The sequence below is a fragment of the Pistacia vera genome, unplaced genomic scaffold, assembly GCF_008641045.1.
Source record: "Pistacia vera cultivar Batoury unplaced genomic scaffold, PisVer_v2 Contig155, whole genome shotgun sequence".
Classification (NCBI taxonomy): Eukaryota; Viridiplantae; Streptophyta; class Magnoliopsida; order Sapindales; family Anacardiaceae; genus Pistacia; species Pistacia vera.
Genome location: NW_022195630.1, coordinates 51,320 through 71,565, shown reverse-complemented (window position 1 = coordinate 71,565; position 20,246 = coordinate 51,320). Strand labels below are relative to the sequence as shown.

The following is a 20,246-nucleotide window of genomic DNA, read 5'->3' as shown; positions in this document are numbered from 1 at the left end:
ACGTACAAAGTAAAAAAAAACTAAAAACTAAACTCTAGTGCTATTCTCCGTTGAAGCTAACAACTCATAAATAAATAATGTGTTTTTTTCCTTAATTCTGCCAGGAATCACGGAAATTACTTTCCTAGATCTTTGCTAAACAATATACTTCCAAAACTATCAAAATCTTATCAAGTCTGGAAAACAGAATTCGTAATCCAGCTTGCACCAGGATTCTCACATTGTAATAGAACTTTTCTGGGCTTGGTCACTTCATAATATTTGTAGTCCTGGATGTGTAGATGAATTTGGGCTTTTGAATCACCTGCTTTCGATATCTGAAGCTCCAGTTAGGCCCATTCGAATACTCAATACTCAGCCAGGAAATCCTTCCATGAATAGGATTCTAGGTCCGGTTTTGCAACAAGTAATGAGGGCCCAAACGAACTCAGATTCTCTCCCATAATACTTTCTTGGAATGCTTGATTTGTCTACTTTATTTTTCTGAAGAACACTTTTGCAATTGAGAAATTTGACTCCATGGAAAACCTGAAAAATGCAGCACTGGTCAGAATAACAAAAATCTGGAATTTCCTAATCTTTCTCAATTATTTCATAAAGTCTATCCAAGTATGCCAAACTTACAAAATAAACTCTAATCAACTCAACTACGCATAAAACATAACAAAAAAACATAATATGGAAGGAATAAAAAATATATAAATTGCACTCTTATCAAATTCCTGCACACTTAGCTTTTTGCACGTCCTCGGGCAAACTAATTCAAACACTAAAAAAAAAACTACATTCAAGTCATATCAAGAACACCATCATGATGCATAAGCAACAATATTTTATCCATGCATATTCATACCTGACTTAGGAAGCAACAAAATAAAATAAAGTAGAGTTAAGGACATTCATCTCTCTTCATCATTTTCCACAATTACTCTCAATCAGTCAATGCGAACAAGGGAACTAATCACAACCAATTCATGTACAACTCACCTCTCAACTTTTTTCTCAACTGTTTCTCTTTTCTACTACAAACTGAGTAGCAAACTAGGGAAATTTTTTTTTTATATATATTTTTCTGTTTTGAACAAATGAGTGCATTTTACGCTCCATCTCGACCCATCACATACCTTTTTTTTTTTTTTTCCCTATTTACTTAAACCCAAATTTAGGACTAGCTTAAGAGAAACAATTTTTTTCTTTTTTCTTTTTTTAGGGGTTGTTATACACTCATCAATCATGCTTCGTCACCAAGTTCACACAACTTATCAAGACATATTGTTTCAAAACTGCAAAGATTCAAATCTGATTAACTCTATTTTATGAAATATTGCTAACATCCTAAGTCAAGGAATATGCTCAAAAACAAGGTCAAGTTACTATTTCATGCATCACTAGACGTTCAAAAACATGACTTAAAGCATAAACCTTCCTGAAAACAAAAACGCCTTTTTTTTTTTTAAACATGCACCTAAAGCCTAACTTCTCCCCCACACTTAAAACTTACATTGTCCCCAATGTAAAACCCAAATGTAGAGACAGGCAAATAAAACAAAAAGAAAAAAAAAATATGGGAAAACTAAAAAAAAACTAAAGTCAAGGGAAAAGAAAATCAAATCTGAATTCTTGGGTTGCCTCCCAAGCAGCGCCTTTGGTTAAAGTCGTTAGCCCGACTCCTTCAATTCTTCACTGGGCTCTATCTCTCATTTCTCCTTTGATTCCATATGTTTGGTAAGGGCAACCTCTAACTCATCTGCATTATTTAGCTCAAAGATCTCTTGTGCTATGGAATCAACAGAACCAACAACATCAATAGCAAAAATAGATTGAACATCAGTTGGGTATTTCATGGCATCAAAAATATTAAAACGAATTACTTCACCATCAAATTCCATTGTGAGGGTACCATCATAAACATTTATTTTTGTCTGAGCTATATTTAGGAATGGTCTTCCCAGTAAGATAGGTGTGGGGTCAAGAGAAGGAGAATCATCCATATCCAGAATGTAGAAATCAGCAGGAAACACTAACTCATTAACCTGCACAAGAACATCTTCAACTACCCCTTCAAGGTATGCATTAGTGTGATCAGCCAATTGGATAATAATGCCAGTATCTTTCATAGGACCTAGATTTAATGAAGCATAAATAGATCGTGGCATAACATTAATCGAAGCTCCTAAATCTAACATAGCTCTCTCAATTCTGGTGTTGCCTATCTTACAAGGAATTGTAAACATATTTGGATCCTTGCACTTGGCAGGAAGTTTTCTTCGGAAAACTGCTGACACATTTTCTCCCATTATTATCTTCTCATCACCGTTCAACTTCCGCTTATTGGTGCATAGCTCCTAAAGAAATTTTGCATACCTTGGCACTTGCTTAATTGCATCCAACAGAGGTATATTCACTTCCACCTTGCAAAACATCTCCAAAATTTCTTTATCCTTCTCTTCTTTCTTTGACTTCGCGAATCTGCTAAGAAAAGGTAAAGTATGAGATTGAAGTTGAATTGAAGGGTTAGGAATTACCTTTGATTCAGTTGTAGCCTCTTCTTTCTCAATTTTATCTTCAATTTTTGCTTCCTTTGCTACATTTGGAATGTTCAACTTTGGTTCTTCCACTCTCTTGCCACTTCTTAGCGTCACTGCATTCACATTTTCCTTTGGATTCACCACTGTTTGAGAAGGCAACTTCCCTCCAACTTGAGCCTCTAAACGACTTATAGAGTTGCCATTTGACCCATCTGATTCCCCAGACTTTGAATACTAGATCTTGTATCTTGTTGAAACTGTTTGGTATTCAAAGCAAGGGACTTAACTATATCTTCCGAGGATGAGTTTGAACTTTGTGAAGCAGGTTGCTTCGGTTGGAAACCTTGTTGTTGTTGTTGTCTATTCTGGAAGAAATTATGTCCACCTCTTACTTGTCTATTTCCTTCATAACTAAAATTTGGATGATCCCTCCAACCTGGATTGTACGTGTTCGAGTAAGGATCATAATGCCTCGGTTGTCCAGGAAAGTTTCCTGCTGCATTAACCTACTTAGCCCCTTCCTTTTAAAGTGTTAGGCACATGTACGTTTGGTGTCCCATTGTCAAAAATATCCCACAAGCTTTTACCTGTTGTGCATTCCCTACAGCCAACTGTCTAACAAGGGAGGTAAGATCAGATAGTTGTTGTTCAATGGAAGATGTACTTACCTCATTCACCCTTTTGGGTGGTGCATCATGTCTTGTACCAAACTGTTAGGAATTGGTAGCCATGTTTGAGATTAACTGTTTGGTAGCTCAGGAGTTTTATCCACCAACGCACCTCCACTTGCTGCATCTATCATGTTTCTTTCCATAGGCAGCAATCCTTCATAGAGATACTGAATTAACAACTGATCACTTATTTGGTGGTGAGGACAGCTTGCACATAGCTTCTTGAATCGCTCCCAATATTCATACAATGTCTCCCCATTATATTGCCTTATACCACATATCTCTTTCCTGATGGTGGCAGCTTTGGAGGTTAGGAAATATCTTTCTAAAAACAGCCTTTTCATCTCATTCCATGTTGCGACTGTCCCCGATGGTAGATAATAGAGCCAATCCTTTGCATCATCCCCCAATGAAAAAGGAAAAGCTCGCAACTAATCTGCTCCTCTGTCACCCCCATTGGTTTCACGCTTGAACAGACTACGTGGAACTCTTTTAGATGTTTATTTGGATTTTCACCTGCACAACCACGAAATATAGGCAACAAGTGAATTAGACCAAACTTAAGTTCAAAAGCAACATCTAAAGTAGGGTATTGAATACACAAAGGTTGCTGATTAAAATCAAGAGCAGCCAACTCCTTTAATGTTCTGCCAGTAGCCATCTCTTCTTCTATTTCTAAATATGGATCACTAGACAAACTGTGGGATGCTGAACCAAGGGCTATATTGAGACCAGGAGATGAAGAACTTGCTTGACGTGCCTCTTTTCGCAACCTCTGTAAACTGCGTTCGATTTCTGGATCAAATTCCAACTCTCTTGTAGAGTTGGATTGAGTTATAAACCACTAAAATCACCAAATTAAGCCTAAATAAATAAAAACTAATTAAAAATTAAAAAATAATGTTTTTTTCTTGACAGAAACTAAAATTGGCCAAAAACAGTACTAAATGATCGAATTTGACAACGAGATGGTGGGGCTAGAAAATCTTTTCTAGACTTGCTCAGAATTTTGTTTTCTTCGAAATGGGCACTCGCAGCACTCCTAATTCAACCAAAATTTCTCTTATGAATAGTACTACTGTTCATTCAGAACAGTACTACTGTTCACAAATTTTTTTTCTTTTTCAAGAACCTAAAAAAAAAAATCACAGTTGAACAATTGAAATAAAAAAAAACAAAAAAAACACAACTAAACACTAATTAAATGAAATAACACCAGAACATAGAACATAAAAAATAATCGACAAAGAACATTCCCCGGCAACAGCGCCAAAATTTGGTAGCGTGCCGTATGCTCCAAATTAATAACCTTACTGACCTAACTACTAAATTGCATATAGGGTAAGCAAGGGTTGATCGCACAGGGAATGATTCGATTAATTCCGATATTCTATCCAATAACCACAACGAAAACAACAGAAAAATAAAATAAAATAAAATCATAAACAGTAAACATGACAACAAAATAATGAAAGGGGTTGTAGAAAATGGAATCTAAAGTGAAATGAATAAATCTCCAGTGGTAGAAAATATCAGATTAAAAACAACCAGTTCTCAGTTCAAGATCCACCTAAACATGCATTGGACATGAACTAAGCGTAACATTATTCTATCTCGTTATTATGGAATTATTGACCCTAGAAAACAACAGGCTCTGTTACCCGAATTTTCCCTTAATAGTCACTACTGAAATAAGCTCTTCAATGAGATCCTAACCCTTGAACAACCTAGAATAAGCTCTCTAAGTTTAATTCAATGGCAGCCTTAAGAATTTGGAAAATAGATCAATCCAAGCAATAATCACGCAAGATCGGATTATTTAACTTAGGTTATGTTATTCAAGGTGACAGACTGAAAACTTGTCCGTAATCATCTATCATCACGTGTTACTCATTGAATAGAAAGAGGACAATTGCGTATCGCAATTCCTAATTCTAACAGATAAAATTTCGATTACACAATTTAGCAGGCCATTACTAAATCACCCAAACAAGAATCATAAACAATTAAAACAGAATAACATAAACAATTCCAATAAGAACGAGATTGAGAACAATGTTACTGAAGTTAAGTTACACCAACGACATGAATTCAAGCTTCAAAATCCCCTTGAACTGAAGAAGAAAGATCAGCCGCACATATTGACGTAGAAGGTAAAAAACTAAGAAAAACTCCACTGCCGTCTTCTCCCGTTTAACCTAACAACTCCTAAATAAATAATGTGTTTTTTTCTTTAATTCTCTCCCATGAAAAGCGAAAATTACTTCCCTAGATCTTTGCTAAACGATCGACTTCCAAAACTATCAAAATCTTATCAGATATGGAAAATAGAATTCGTAATCCAGCTTGCACCAGGATTCTTGTAATGTAAAAGAACTATTCTAGGCTTGGTCACTTAATAAAAGTTTTAGTCCTGGATGTGTAGATGAATTTGGGCTTTTGAATCACTTGCTTTTGATAGCTGAAGCTCCAGTTAGGCCCACTCGAATTCTCAATACTCAGCCAAGAAATCCTTCCGCGAATAGGATTCTAGGTCCGGTTTTGCAACAACTAATGAGGGGCCAAACAAACTCAGATTCTTGCCCATAATACCTTCCTAGAAGGCTTGATTCGTCTACTTTACTTTTTCTGAAGAACACTTTTGCAATCGAGATATTTGACTCTATGAAAAACCTGAAAAACGTAACACTAGTCAGAATAACAAAAATATGGAATTTCCTAATCTTTTCTCAATTATTTCATAAAGTCTATCCAAATATGCCAAACTTACAAAATAAACTCTAATCAACTCAACTAGGCATAAAACATAACAAAAAACATAATATGGAAGGAATAAAAACTCCCCGAAAACGGCGCCAAAATTTGGTGGCTTGTCGAATGCGCCAAATTAATTAACCTTACTAACCTAACTACTAATTTGTATATAGGGTGAGCAAGGGTTGATTCCACAGGGAATGGTTCGATTAAATCCTATATTCTATGCCAATAACCACAATGAAGACAACAGGAAAATAAAATAAAATCCTAGACAGTAAATACGACAGCAGAATAATGAAAGGGCTTGTAATCAATGCAATCTAAAGTGAAACAAATAAATCTCCAATGGTAGAAAATATCAAATTAGAAACAACCAGTTCTCGGTTCAAGATCCACCTAAACATGCATTGGATATGAACTAACTATAACACTATTCTATCTCGTTATTATGGAATTATTGACCCTAGGAAACAACAAGCTCTGTTACTCGAATTTTCCCTTAATAGTCACTACTAAAATAAGCTCTTTAACTAGATCCTAACCCTTGAATAACCTAGAATAAGCTCTCTAAATTTAATTCAATGGCAGCCTTAAGCATTAGGAAAATAGATTAATCCAAGCAACAATCACGCAAGATCGGATTATTTAACTTAGGTTATGTTATTCAAGGTGACAGACTGAAAACTTGTCCATAATCTTCTATCATCATGTGTTACTCATTGAATAGAAATAGGACAATTACGTATCACAATTCCTAATTCTAACAGATAAAATTCTAATTAAACAATTTAACAGGCCATTACTAAATCACCCAAACAAAATTCATAAACAATTAAAACAAAATAACATAAACAATTCCAATGAGAACGAGATTAAGAACAATGTTACTGAAGTTAAGTTACAACAATGACATGAATTCAGGCTTCAAAATCCCCTTGAACTGAAGAAGAAAGATCAGCTGCACATATTGACGTAGAAGGTAAAAAAAACTAAGAAAAACTCCACTGCCGTCTTCCCCCTCTTTAACCTAACAACTCATAAATAAATGACATATTTTTTTTCCTCAATTCTACCATAGGAAAAACAAAAATTACTTTCCTAGACCTTTCCTAAAAGATAGACTTCCAAAACTGTCAATCCTTATAAGATATGGAAAACAGAATTCGTAATCCAGCTTGCAATAGGATTCTCGCAATGTAAAAGAACTTTTCTGGGCTTGGTCACTTCATAAAAGTTGTAGTCCTGGATGTGTAGATGAATTTGGGCTTTTGAATCACCTGTTGTCGATATCTGAATCTCCAGTTAGGCCCATTCGAAAACTCAATACTCAACCAAGAAATCCTTCCGCGAATATGATTCCAGGTTCGGTTTTGCAACAACTAATGATGTCCCAAACAAACTCAGATTCTCACCCATAATACCTTCCTGGGAAGTTAGATTCATCTACTTTACTTTTTCTGAAGAATACTTTTGCAATCAAGAAATCTAACTCCATGAAAACCTTGAAAAATGTAGCACTGGTTAGAATAACAAAAAATCTGGAATTTCCTAATCTTTTCTCAATTATTTCCTAAAGTTTATCCAAATATGCCAAACCTACAAAATAAACTCTAATCAACTCAACTAGGCATAAAACATAACAAAAAACATAATATGGAAGGAATAAAAATATATAAATTACACTCTTATCACAAACTTTTTATGAATCCCCAGCTCATCGCAAAACTGCTTGAATTTCTCATTGTCGAATTGTTTTCCATTATTAGAGATGAGTGTATGAGGAATCCTGTAACGGCACATTATATTCTTGAAGACAAAGTCATTGAGCTTTTTGGTAGTGATCACGGTTAAAGGCTCAACTTCTACCCACTCAGTGAAATAATCCACTGCGACCACTGCATACTTGATGCCCCCTTTACCAGTCGGCATGGGCCCGATGAGATCAATTCCCCACATAGAGAATGGCCAAGGAGTGCTCATTGTTGTTAGCTGGTGGGAAGGAGCTCGTGGAACATTTGAGAACCTCTAGCACTTATCACACTTCTTCACAAAGTTGATCGTGTCCTTGTGAAGTAGAGGCCAATAATATCCCTGACAGACAATTTTATTGGTGAGAGACCATGCGGCAGTGTGATTACTGCAGATCCGTTTATGTATCTCCCACATGATGTAGTATGTTTCATCGTCGATTACACATTGGAGGAGATGAGTGCTAAACCCTCGCTTGTTCAACTGATTCCCGATAAGTGTGTAACGAGTAGCTCTAGTTTACAGGATTTTTGCCTCAGTTTTATCACTGGGCAGAGTCTCATCCCAAAGATACTGAATAATTGGAGTCATCTAGAAAGTAGATTCGGCTGTAGCTATGACTTGCTCGGGCAAGCTGATGCTGGGAACCTCCATGTATCAAACTAAAATACTGTCCGGGACATCAGAGTCCAGCGAGGAGGCTATTTTTGCCAAAGCATCCGCAATATAATTACTATCTCTTGGAATTTAATTGATCATATAATGCTTGAAAGGCTCGAGCTCGACCTTAGCTTTCCTTAGATAGTTGATCATGTTCTCTTCTTTAGCTTGATATTCTCCCAAGATCTAATTAATGACCAGCTGGGAGTCGCTATAGATGTCGATTATTTTCGACCCCATTTCTCTTGTTAATCGTAAACCAGCAAGTAGAGATTCATATTTGGTCTCATTATTCGTAGCTTTGAATCTAAACCTAAGGATTCCATGCATTCGAGTCCCTTCGGGACTAAGGAGTAGAATACCAGCTTCGACTCTTCTTCTGTTCGAAGGCCCATCAACATAGAGGTTCCAAGTTGATAAGTTTCGAACAGTTTCCTGGTTGGCTGTTCAGGTTCTCAATCTGGCTAATAAGAGAACTCCGAAATAAAATTAGCAACAGCCTGCCCTTTGACTGTTGTCATAGGTCCGTAATGTAGATCGAATTGGCTTAATTCCATAACCCATTTAAGTAACTTACCCGAAGCCTCCAGCTTCTGAAGAACTTGCCTGAGTGGATAGTTGGTTAGAACATGGATGGTATGGGCATGGAAATAAGGTCGTAGCTTCCTGAAAGTGATCAGCAGGACATAGGCTAATCGTTCCATCTCTAGATATTGTGTCTTAACATCCAGAAGTCGCTTGCTTGTATAATACCTGGCCATTGAACTCTGCCCTCTTCCCGAATGAGAGTTGTGCTGACCATAGACTGGGAGACGAACAGGTAGATAAATAAGATCTCCTTGGGAAGAGGCTTAGATAGAAGAGGCCGCTTTTTGAGATGTTCTTTTATGCTTTGGAAGCCTCACTTACATTCCGAAGTCCATTCAAACTTCTTCTTGGCCCTCAGTATATTAAAGAACGGTAAGCAATGATCTGTTACTCTGGATATGAAGCGAATGAGAGCCGTTATCTTCCCATTCAAGCTCTGAACTTGCTTTCGATTTGCGGGACTTGCCATATCTAGGAGAGCTCGGATCTTTTCAAGGTTGATCTCAATCCCTAGATGGTTAACCATATACCCTAGGAATTTCCCTGAGGATACTCTGAACGAACATTTAAGAGGATTAAGCTTCATTCTATACCTTCGGAGTACGTCGAACATCTCAGCGCGATGTGCTATGTGATCTGAAGCGACATGCGACTTAACCAGCATGTCATCGACATAGACTTCCATTGATTTCCTGATCTACTTGAAAAACATACGGTTAACCAAACGCTGGTAGGTTGTCCCAGTGTTCCTTAGACCAAAGGGCATGACCTTATAACAGTACATTCCCCGATCTGTGATGAACGAGGTATGCTCCTTGTTGGGCTCATACATCAGGATCTAATTATACCCTGAGTAGGTGTCCATGAAGCTTAACAGCTCGTGCCTAGAGGTGGCATCGACGAGCTGATCAATCCTAGGCAAAGGGAAACTATCCTTCGACAGGATTGGTTGAGGTCAGAGAAATCAAAGCAAGTTCGTCACTTGCTGTTGGGTTTCTTCACCAAAACTGGATTGGCAACCCAACTCAGGTAATGAGCTTCCCGAATGAACCCGTTTGAGAGGAGCTTATCCACCTCAACTTTAAGGGTAGCATAGCGCTCCGGGTCCATGGCTCTTCTCTTCTAACGAACCAGTTTGACTACGCTGTTGATGTTAAGTACATGACATATTATATTTGGGCTGATCCCGACCATATCAACATGAGTCCATGCAAAAACATCGATATTCTATCTGAGGAAGCTCGTTAAATTTGTAGTAAGTTATGGGCTGAGATTACTCCTGATTCTCAACACTCGCGTCGACTCATTCTGGTCGACAGAGACTCAACCAACCCACTATGGGAATACTCCTCCTGAACATGAGGATCTATGCAATCTTCCACTAGACCTGGCTATGGCTCGATCTTGCTAATCGTCATTGCCTGCTCGGGAATGCCCACAGGCTTCCCTTTCCCTTTGCATGCCATCTACACTGCCTTTAAATAGTAGTCACGAGACTCGCTCTGAGACCCTTTCATTTTCCCACTCCCCGTCAGAGTGGGAAACTTCATCTTCAGATGATAAATTGAGGTGACGGCCTTGAAACTTCATAGTAGAGGTCATCCCAGAATGTCATAAAAGCGGACAGACAGACTACCACTAAGAATTTCGTCATTTTAGTCACTTTGTTGGTCCCACCCAAAGTGATGGAAAGTGCGATTGTTCCCTTGGAATCATATGATCCCTAGTAAAACCATAGAGAGGGATATAGGCAAGCTTCAAATCTGCCTCGTCTAACTGCATCTTCTCAAAAACTCGTTGAAATAAGATGTTCATAGCGTTGCCATTGCTCACCAATATCCTGTGGATTTCGCACCGACCTATTTCAAGCGCAATGATGAGTACATCCTCATAGGGATGATGCAATCGCACCACGTCTTTCTCTGAGAAGGTAATCTCTTCTTCTCTGTGAACCTTAGCAAGTCGCAATGCCATGCTTATCACACTCACGGGGTCATGGCGAGCCTCTAGAGCGTACCTTTCTTGAGCACCTCGAGAATTCACCGCGAGGTGTAGTCCTCCAAAGATGATCCCCATGAAGTAGAGACTCTTATGACCACGGTGTTTCTTCCCATGTTCCTCTTTATCTTTCTCTCAAACGGGAGTCGGACCATCAACATACTCCTTGAAATGTCCCTGCTTGATGTGATCTTCAATTGCTTGCTTGAGAGCCCGACACTTATCAGTGTGGTGCCCATTATCCTGATGATAATGGCAATATTTCTTCATGTTTCTTACTGAAGGGGGATTGTTCATGGGCATCAGCTCTCCGAGCAGGCTGACCTCTTCTAACTTGTCTAGAACAGCCGATACTGACGTGTTCAAAAGAGTACACTGATTCTTGTCATGATCGCGACGAGGAACCTGGGCATAGGATTTCTTGGGCTCAAACCACTGCTTCTTTCCCTTTCACTGATCGTTATTAGCCCACCTGCGATCAGCTTTTTTACTACCCTTCACCTGGTTAGGAACACTGGTCGAATGATCGAGGTTGTGGTGATTGAGAGCGGCCATGGAATTCTCTATTCGGAGGTACTTCTCTATAAGGTCGTAGAAGTGGGTAAGGGAAATGTTGTCCTCGAATTGTAGCTTCTTCCACAGGTCGGTCTGCGGGCGAACTCCCACAATAATGAGAATCCGAATAGATTATTCAAGTGTGTTAGCCACCTTGTGCAGCTCCCTGTGGAACCTGTCAATGTAGGACTGGAGGGATTCATTCTTTTTCTGCTGTATGTTGCTCAAATAGCTTAACGACATTGAGAACTTCCTATTCGCTTGGAAGTGTCTCAAGAATAACGAGCTCATCTGTTGTCATGAGTTAATAGATCCTGGTGGAAGCGATCTAAACCAGCGCTTGGCGTGGGCAGTTAGGGTCACTGCCAAATAGCAACATTTGGCCAAGTTGGAAACTTGGTAAAGCTCCATGAGGTCGTTAAACCCATAAAGGTGATCCTGCGGATCAGAATTCCCATTGAATGCTCGTATATCAGGCTTTCTAAATAGTTAGAATAACTTTTTGCAACGTGGGTTCGACCCTTACGATTATGGTTGAGGAAAGACTGTAGATCGTACTCTTTCTCGCCTTGGCTGAAGGCTCCAGCATATCTTGAAACATGTTGATTGGAGCCGTGTGAAGGCAATGAAAGGTTCGGGAAGTTAGCCCAACCTTCGTGGTGGTCAGAACCGACATGCAGTTGCTGGTTTCCCTGCTTGCACTCTTGTGGGGCTGCCCATGCGATGTGGTATGGGACGGTTCATGATGGGACATGTCAACAAGTCGTAACGCCACAAGTATTCTACCTGTTTTGCAACCGGTATTTGCTAGTCCCTTAGAGCCCTTCGGCCTATTATCTGCCACTTATTTTCCCTTGTCTTTACGCGTTGTAGTGCACGCGGCATGGGCCTTCGCCCATTTCTGTGCTTTAGTGCGACTGACAGGCATTTTTGGCAATGGCACCGCTTGTTAGACTCTAGTGGTACGACCTGATCTAAACGGTCTAACCTTCGATTAACCATTTGGAGAGTATTATTTAACCTCTCCAGGTAATCCATCACAACTGAGTCAAGTTATGAGCTTGAGGGGATGTCCGTCGCGGTATTATGCTGAATCGGGGGCTCTTCGGGAGAAGTGTCATCTTGTACCCGAGGGACCTCCTCGTTGTTGGAGCTAGCTCACTCGGTTTTGAAACCACGGGTCATTTGCTAGCGAACAGACTCGATTGATCAGAGATTCTTGATGAAGAGCGGATAGTAAATCAGGCCCTCCTTCTAGCATCAAACTGTTGATGCTCGATTTTAACACTAACTATTCGCACGTACAAAGCGCTAAGCAAACTTAGAAATTACATGTGAATTGGAAAATGAAACAAATAAAAGGGAGATGATTTTTAAAGTGGTTCGGATGCTCAAAGCGAATCCTATGTCAACTGTCTTTTTATTTATGAAAGGTTACAATCAGGTCGCATGTAGCGATCAGAGAGAACAGAGATATAGAGAGGGAGAGAGAAAGAGAGAGTTTATATTATCAAGATTGGAATCCCCCAAAAATAAGAGGGGAGCTATTTATTTATAGTAAGAGGTTTCTAGGTAATGATCACGGGTCTGCCAACGAGCGGGTGTCGTACAGTTTCTACCTTGCTTCCCATTGGCCAGTTGTACGGAAGATATCTTTAAATTACACAGGGCTTGAGCAGGTGGGTGACTCCTAGCCACTCACTCACTCACCAAGCCTTTACCTGCCAAATTGATGACAGCCTTACTTCTTCTGTCCTTGGACAACGTGCTAGCGCTTGGACGTCATAATGTCTTCCTGAACTCTGATTAGTCCTCGCTGGTGCACGCCTGTGTCAACCCTGATTTTTTAGGCATAACAGCAATCAACCAAAACCATATATCATTGAATAGTTTGGGGTCATGCTTGTAGACAGGACTCAGGAGTAAGAGTTTGATAATAAGATGAGTCGACATTTTGAAAAGAAACGACGTTCGGTGTAATACACGATGACCAATGACATCCTTCAAATGGAAACAAACTCCATCGTTCTGGTGGCGACCTAACACGTCGTGGTCTTGATGGTAAATATTAAGTAGATCCATGACAAATCCTACAAATAGGGCCTTTGTATAATTACCAACACACTGAGTATTGAACATATATTTACCAAAAGGACAACATGTAGTTCAATTCACATGTCGTGGATACAAAAGGCGTCGTTTTGATTGCTCAAAAACGACCTTGTTTTAATATGGGAGACAAAACACCGTTGTTCAAGGAGGTGATCCGTCATCATTTGCATCCCCTTAAATACGTAATGGTAAATATTAATTAGATCCACGAGAAATCTTAAAAATAGGGGTTTTTTTTTTAAAAAAAAAAATTTACTAACATGGTGAGGGGTGAACAATATTTACCAAAAGGACAAGATGTAGTTTGATTATTGACGACACGTTGTCTAATAGAAAAGAACGACATTGTTTTCCTTTGTATCACACGACTTCGTTTATTGTGGAAACAAGATACGCTGTCGTTTAAATTTTTTGATTGTAAATATTAATTAGATCCATAAGAAGTCCTTAAAGTAGCAGCTTTTATGATATTCACCAAGACTTTGTGGAGCGAAAAGAAATTTATCAAACGCACGACTTGTAGTCCGATTACTAACTGACTTGTCGTTTTGTAATGTATAATGATGTCGTTTAGTGACCTAAAACGATGTCGTTCTTTGAATGAAAAAGACAATGTTTCTTATTAGAAAACGACGTCATGTTTCTTATCAGAACGACAACATTTACTACTACATAAACGGCATCATTTTCTTTGTTAAAATGTAGTCATTTTGGTTATAACAGCCTCTTTTGGTTAAAAAGATCCTATTTTTAGGTATCTGAATGGACCTAAAGGAAATTTACCATATTTCGTGGTCCTACGACTACTTTGCCACTGTAACGACCTGTGTCATAGTTTGTTCTGGAGAAGGAGATGGAGATTCTGGATTACATTCCTTCAACATCAGAAACGCACCAAATCTAAGCTTAGCCAAGGACTTGTATTTGACAGCCGTTTCAAATATCACAGACAAAGCTGTAATCGAAAAGCTCTACCGGCACTTGCCAGATGATGAAGATACCAGGTCTAAGATCGCCGGAAATGTGGCCAAAAAATCAACTGCCGCCGCCGCTGCCGCTGTTCTAGAGGGACTTAAATTCGTCCCTGATGTGGTGTACTTTTCGTATTACTAATTAATTTGTTTTTTTTATTTTTTTATTATATGTTTGTTTTAATCAAAATTCATTTGAGCTTATATGGAATATGGGTAATCTTTTTATAAGTAGGATTTTTCGTTGAGAAATGACAACTTTTAAAATAGTGATAATTAACTGATGTTGTTTCTCTATTACATGTAACCCTAAAATTCCATACTGTCCAAATTATGTACTGAAATTTTCAAACAAAAAGGATAATGTGTTAGTAACCATTTTGTTAATATTCTAAATTGGATTGCTACTGCATTTGAGGTGGATTGACAGTATATAACATTGTTTATGATCACTCAGTAATGGCTAGAAGTCCAAGGACCATAAATAAGATTTGCGGGATGAAGAATGGAGAAGGAACTTGGTGATTATAGATAATTACTTGAGCCCAATCAGGGAACTAGATTCTATCAAAAACGGGAAGACGTGATCAGAATTTTCACGATGACAGAATTTGTGGGTAAGCATTTGTTGGATGATCTAATAGTTTCTGGCCAACGAAATGGTCTCCAAGCAACTGTTTGGGTCCATGCTTTATGTGATTATGTTTTCTTGTGCTTGAGATGCTGCTATGTCTTAATAATATGTAATCTCCTGTGTTCTTGCTTTAACTCAACTGTACTGAGGATGGTACATATTTGTCGAGAAAAGACAAAGTATTTTGAATGAACCTATCATCTTATGTTATAAAGTCAACATACCCTAACTTATCATCTTATGTTAACATAGGATATGTTTGGTTATGCAAAACTGTCTAGAATTGATCTTTCAAAGAGATTGCTTCTCAGATTAAAAGCAATCTGCAAATAAACTGGCAGAAATGGAATAAGGTCATTTTGTTGATTTTCGCCAAGTTGGAGTTTTATTAAAGAACTCGTGTTCATAATAAAGTCGGGTATCGGACCACTGAGATAAATGTATTGTAAGTTTGTCGCTAGGAATGGAACCTTGAAAATAACTCCGACTGAGATTCAAACTTTTGAGATTAACTAATACATCCAAAGAAGAATGTAAAATAAACTTATGAGTTTACTACAAAATGAGATGACACATGATATCAATAAAATAGCTGGTTATGAAACTGATTAGATAAGTATTTCTTGTTCTAAAATAATTAAATTAGTTGAGCCCGTATTTTCGGCCCATTCCTTGTGCCCGCTGGCATTAAGCCAGCCCAATTTAAATCTCCAACCTTAAGTCGCATAAACCGACGGCGCTTTGAAGTGCAAACCCTAATATAAAACTTCTCAAATATGCTTAAACAACGAGCGGCTACAATGCTACGTAAACATTTCTCTCGCCTTAACTCTTCACTTCACTACTCAAATTTCTCGACTCCAAAAGCCCCCAATACGAAGAGCTTTATTATTAACTGCAACACCCAGATAACCTTAAATGGAAGAAACGGAAACATCAAAGAAGCTGAATCAATATTCAATCGCATGATCTGCAAAAGTACAGTTTCCTGGACTGCAATGCTCACTGCGTACGGGCAGAATGGCCTAATTGAAAAGGCCGAGAAACTGTTCGATGAAATTCCTCAAAGAAACACCGCTTCGTATAATGCGATGATCACTGCTTACATTAAGAACAATTGTGATGTTGATAAAGCATATCAATTGTTTGAGAGGATGCCACAGCGTAATGAGGTGTCTTACGCGGCGATGGTCACGGGTTTTGTTCGGAGTGGGAAGTTTGATAAGGCGGAGATGTTGTATGTTAATATGCCTGCTAAGTTGCGTGACCCGGTTTGTTCAAATGCTTTGATTGGTGGGTATTTTAAGACGGGAAGATTTGAAGAGGCAGTTAAGGTTTTTAAGGGTATGGTAGTGAGAGATGTGGTTTCTTGGAGCTTAATTGTTGATGGGTATTGTAAGGAGGGAAGGGTTGTTGAGGCTAGAGAAGTTTTTGATATGATGCCGGAGAAAAATGTGGTTACTTGGACGACAATGATTGACGGATATATGAAAGTTAAATGTTTTGAAGATGGGTTTGGCTTGTTTTTGAGTATGAGAAGAGGAGTTGTGGCGGTCAATTCGACTACGTTGACTGTAATGTTTGAGGCTTGTGGTAGTTTTTGTCGACAGTGGGAGGGACTGCAGATGCATGGGTTATTTTTGCGCTTGGGATTTGACTTTGATATCTTTCTAGGAAATTCTATTATTACAATGTATTGTAGATTCGGTATGGTTCATGAAGCTAATAAAATGTTTTGCTTAATGAATAAGAAAGATGTGGTTTCTTGGAATGCGTTAATTGCAGGTTATGTTCACAATGATGAAATTGAAGAAGCTTGTAGACTTTTTGAAATGATGCCAGGGAAGGATATAGTTTCTTGGACAACTATGATTGCTGGATTTTCTAACGAAGGGAATATTGAGAGATCCATTGAGTTGTTCAGAATGATGCCACAGAAAGATCATATAGCTTGGACTGCTGTCATTTCAGGTTTTCTTAATAATGGGGAGTATGAGGAGGCTTTCCGCTGGTTTATTGAGATGCTTCAAAAGGGAATAAGGCCAAACGAGATGACTTTCAGCGCTGTCCTCAGTGCTTCAGCTGGTTTGGCGACATTAAATCAAGGGTCACAGATTCATGGTTATGTGGTAAAACTGGATATGGAATTTTTTTTGTCTATTCAAAATTCCTTAGTTTCAATGTATTCAAAGTGTGGGAGTTTGACTGATGCGTATAGGATATTTTTAAATATCAAGGCACCAAATATTTTTTCTTTTAACGCAATGATTACTGGCTTTGCACAGAATGGCTTCGGGGATGAAGCTCTTTATTTGTTTAGGAAGATGGAAAATGAAGGGCTAGAGCCAAATCAAGTCACCTTTCTTGGTGTTCTATCAGCTTGCGCACATGTAGGATTAGTAGATGAAGGATTAAACTATTTTAAATCCATGAAATCTTTATATAATATTGAACCAGGGCCTGACCACTATGCATGCATGGTTGATATCCTTGGTCGAGCTGGATCACTTGATGATGCTATTGATTTGATCTACAAGTGATGCTATTGATTTGATCTATTCAATGCCTTTTAAGCCACATGCTGGGGTCTGGGGGGCTCTTCTTGGTGCTAGCAGAACCCATTTACGTCTTGATCTTGCAAAGCTTGCAGCACAACAACTTATTGAGTTACAGCCTGATAATGCGACCCCTTATGTGGTCTTGTCTAGCTTATATTCTATCATGGGAAAAAAGAAAGATGGGGACCGGGTAAGAATGGCTAAGAAATCAAAAGGGATAAGGAAGAGTCCAGGTTGCAGCTGGATTATTGTTAAAGACAGAGTTCATTTGTTTCTTGCTGGAGAAAAATGCCACATGAACTTGGAAGAGATTGAAGATACACTAAAGATAATTTCAAAGGAAATGAGAGAGTCGGATTGCCCTAGGTATGACTGGTTTCCTTTGACCAATGTGTCATAAAATTTTTGAGGTCTTTGCCATCATTTTCTTTTTCTTGGTGAAGATGTATGGAAGCCATATATCTTAATCATTGGACGGAAGGAGTTTGTCAAGTTGAAGTAAATGCTTTTCTGAGGTTCTGCCTTCTCAATGCATTTTGATGGCTAGAAGATTGTGTTCAATAGGATTTGTCAGTTAATAGAGATGGCTTTTGGTTTATTTATAAGTTATCTTTTAGATTGAGAGGGCTATGTTTACTTTTAAGCTGCCAGCGAGAGTGTGATGTGATATTCAGGTAAATTCCAAATTGCAGGGATTTTTGCACCAGTCAGAAGCATTATTGCGTAACCTGTATGTACCGTGCCTCGTTTCTCTTCTTAATACTTGAACCCCTGTTATTATATTTGGCTAGAGGGTCCTTGTTCCTGAATTTATCATGAGTAAACTGCACATCCTTTTTTAATAAAGTATATCTTTATACTCTACCAGGATAAGGTCACTTGAAGCTTGATGCCTGGCATCTCTTCCATCAAACCTTCAAAGGGGGTTTTTCTCTTCGTCTTCTATTCTTTACTTCACTCAGTGTAGATTAAAAGGTTTTATACTATTGCTTGACATTTAACCATCCTGTGTCATTTTGTTCTTCCCAGTTTTCTTTACTCATGCCCGTCAAAATATTACAGTGAAAAATCCAGCACTAACGTTTCTTTCTTTTTGTCAGGTTTTTGATAAATTTTCTTTAATATTGCATGCCCTGTACAAAAAGAATTATTTTTCAAATCTTAGTGAAGAATGTTTTCTCAACTTTTCTTCTTTGAACATTTTCCTCTTGCTATTCCTAATTAATAGATATGGTGGATTTTCAATTGTTGTATTTAAATTTATATATTCTTTATGTATGGTTAGAAAAAGAATTACCTGAGAGCGTCTTATCATGTATTAATTTTTTTGTCATTGGAAAGTGACCTTCCATCTGTTAGATCAACTTAATAAGACCCTAGTATTGAATTTTGTGAAAATTGGGATTCTGCCGATATCATATTTCTTTATTTTCTTTTGATCTTGAGAGAAACAGCTCCAATTTTGGGTGCTAATTTTCTCTGTGTATGGTTTTATCAACAGTATTGTACCTTTTATGAGCTTTGCATTTATTGACTCTGCCAAATCTTTTATTGATGCTCCTTTTTCCATGATATTCTATAACTGACCTATCTTTGTTATTTGCGGTTGCTTTTTGCAGATTATCTCTAGTTAAAGAAGTTGTATTTATCTGCTTACAATGACAATTGCAATCAATCAAGGTCTGTTAATACCCTTAACGTTGTATGCTCAGTAAATTTTAGAAGTATTTAAAGTTACAATTGGTATTATTGCTATTCTCACATGGAAAGAAAGGAAATGAGACATGGAGAACGCATCAATCAATATACTGGATTCTGGAACAAATATGTATAAAAGTATAGTAAGTTTCTCTTCCTTAAAGTCTCGGAACAAACTTGTATAATTTTTACTTACAATAGGTTTATTATTCCCACAATCTTATTCTATACCATTTATGTAGGTTGGGATCACAATTTAAGAAATGTCAATATCGTGCCTGATAGGGTACAAGCACTTGGGGGAAAACCAAAATGAAGAAAATCAACAAGTTTTGCCACAGCTTTTATTTATATATAAAAAAACAGTTGCTGCATAACTTAACATCCCCCAAAACCACCACCACAGCCACCACTGCTTTCACCACCACCCCTGAAACTGCCACCACCACCACTTGCACAGCTGCCTCCCCCTCCGCCATTGCTTAAGCAAAGCTGCAGTAGCTGTAGTGGTTACAGCAGCTAGTGCCACTCCAGCTTGTTCTGCCATCTTTTGCGCCACTACTGCCCTGAAATTGAATCCTTTTAACTTCAGGGTATGTACGGTAAGGTGCACTGTTAGCTCTATTATTCACAGGTGTGGGAAGTTTAACATCTTTCTTTTTGCGGCCTACTTTGCAGAGACAAAATATAAGTAGAATTGCTGTAACCGCATAGCCGCAGGCAATCAATGCAATAGCATATGCCTTCATCTTTCATCTGGTACAGAA

The 20,246-nt window shown here is 38.3% G+C and overlaps 1 protein-coding gene across 1 annotated transcript; it reads left to right on the top strand.

The window, feature by feature from the left end:
• The first annotated feature begins 15,995 nt into the window (after nt 1-15,995).
• On the top strand, nt 15,996-19,859 carry LOC116124676 (pentatricopeptide repeat-containing protein At1g53600, mitochondrial-like). The gene is given in 4 exon segments (XM_031410400.1): nt 15,996-17,760; nt 17,762-18,147; nt 19,401-19,622; nt 19,722-19,859. Coding segments are annotated over 3 exon segments (2,190 nt in total). The 5' UTR covers nt 15,996-15,999; the 3' UTR covers nt 19,444-19,622; nt 19,722-19,859.
• Nucleotides 19,860-20,246: the final 387 nt, after the last annotated feature.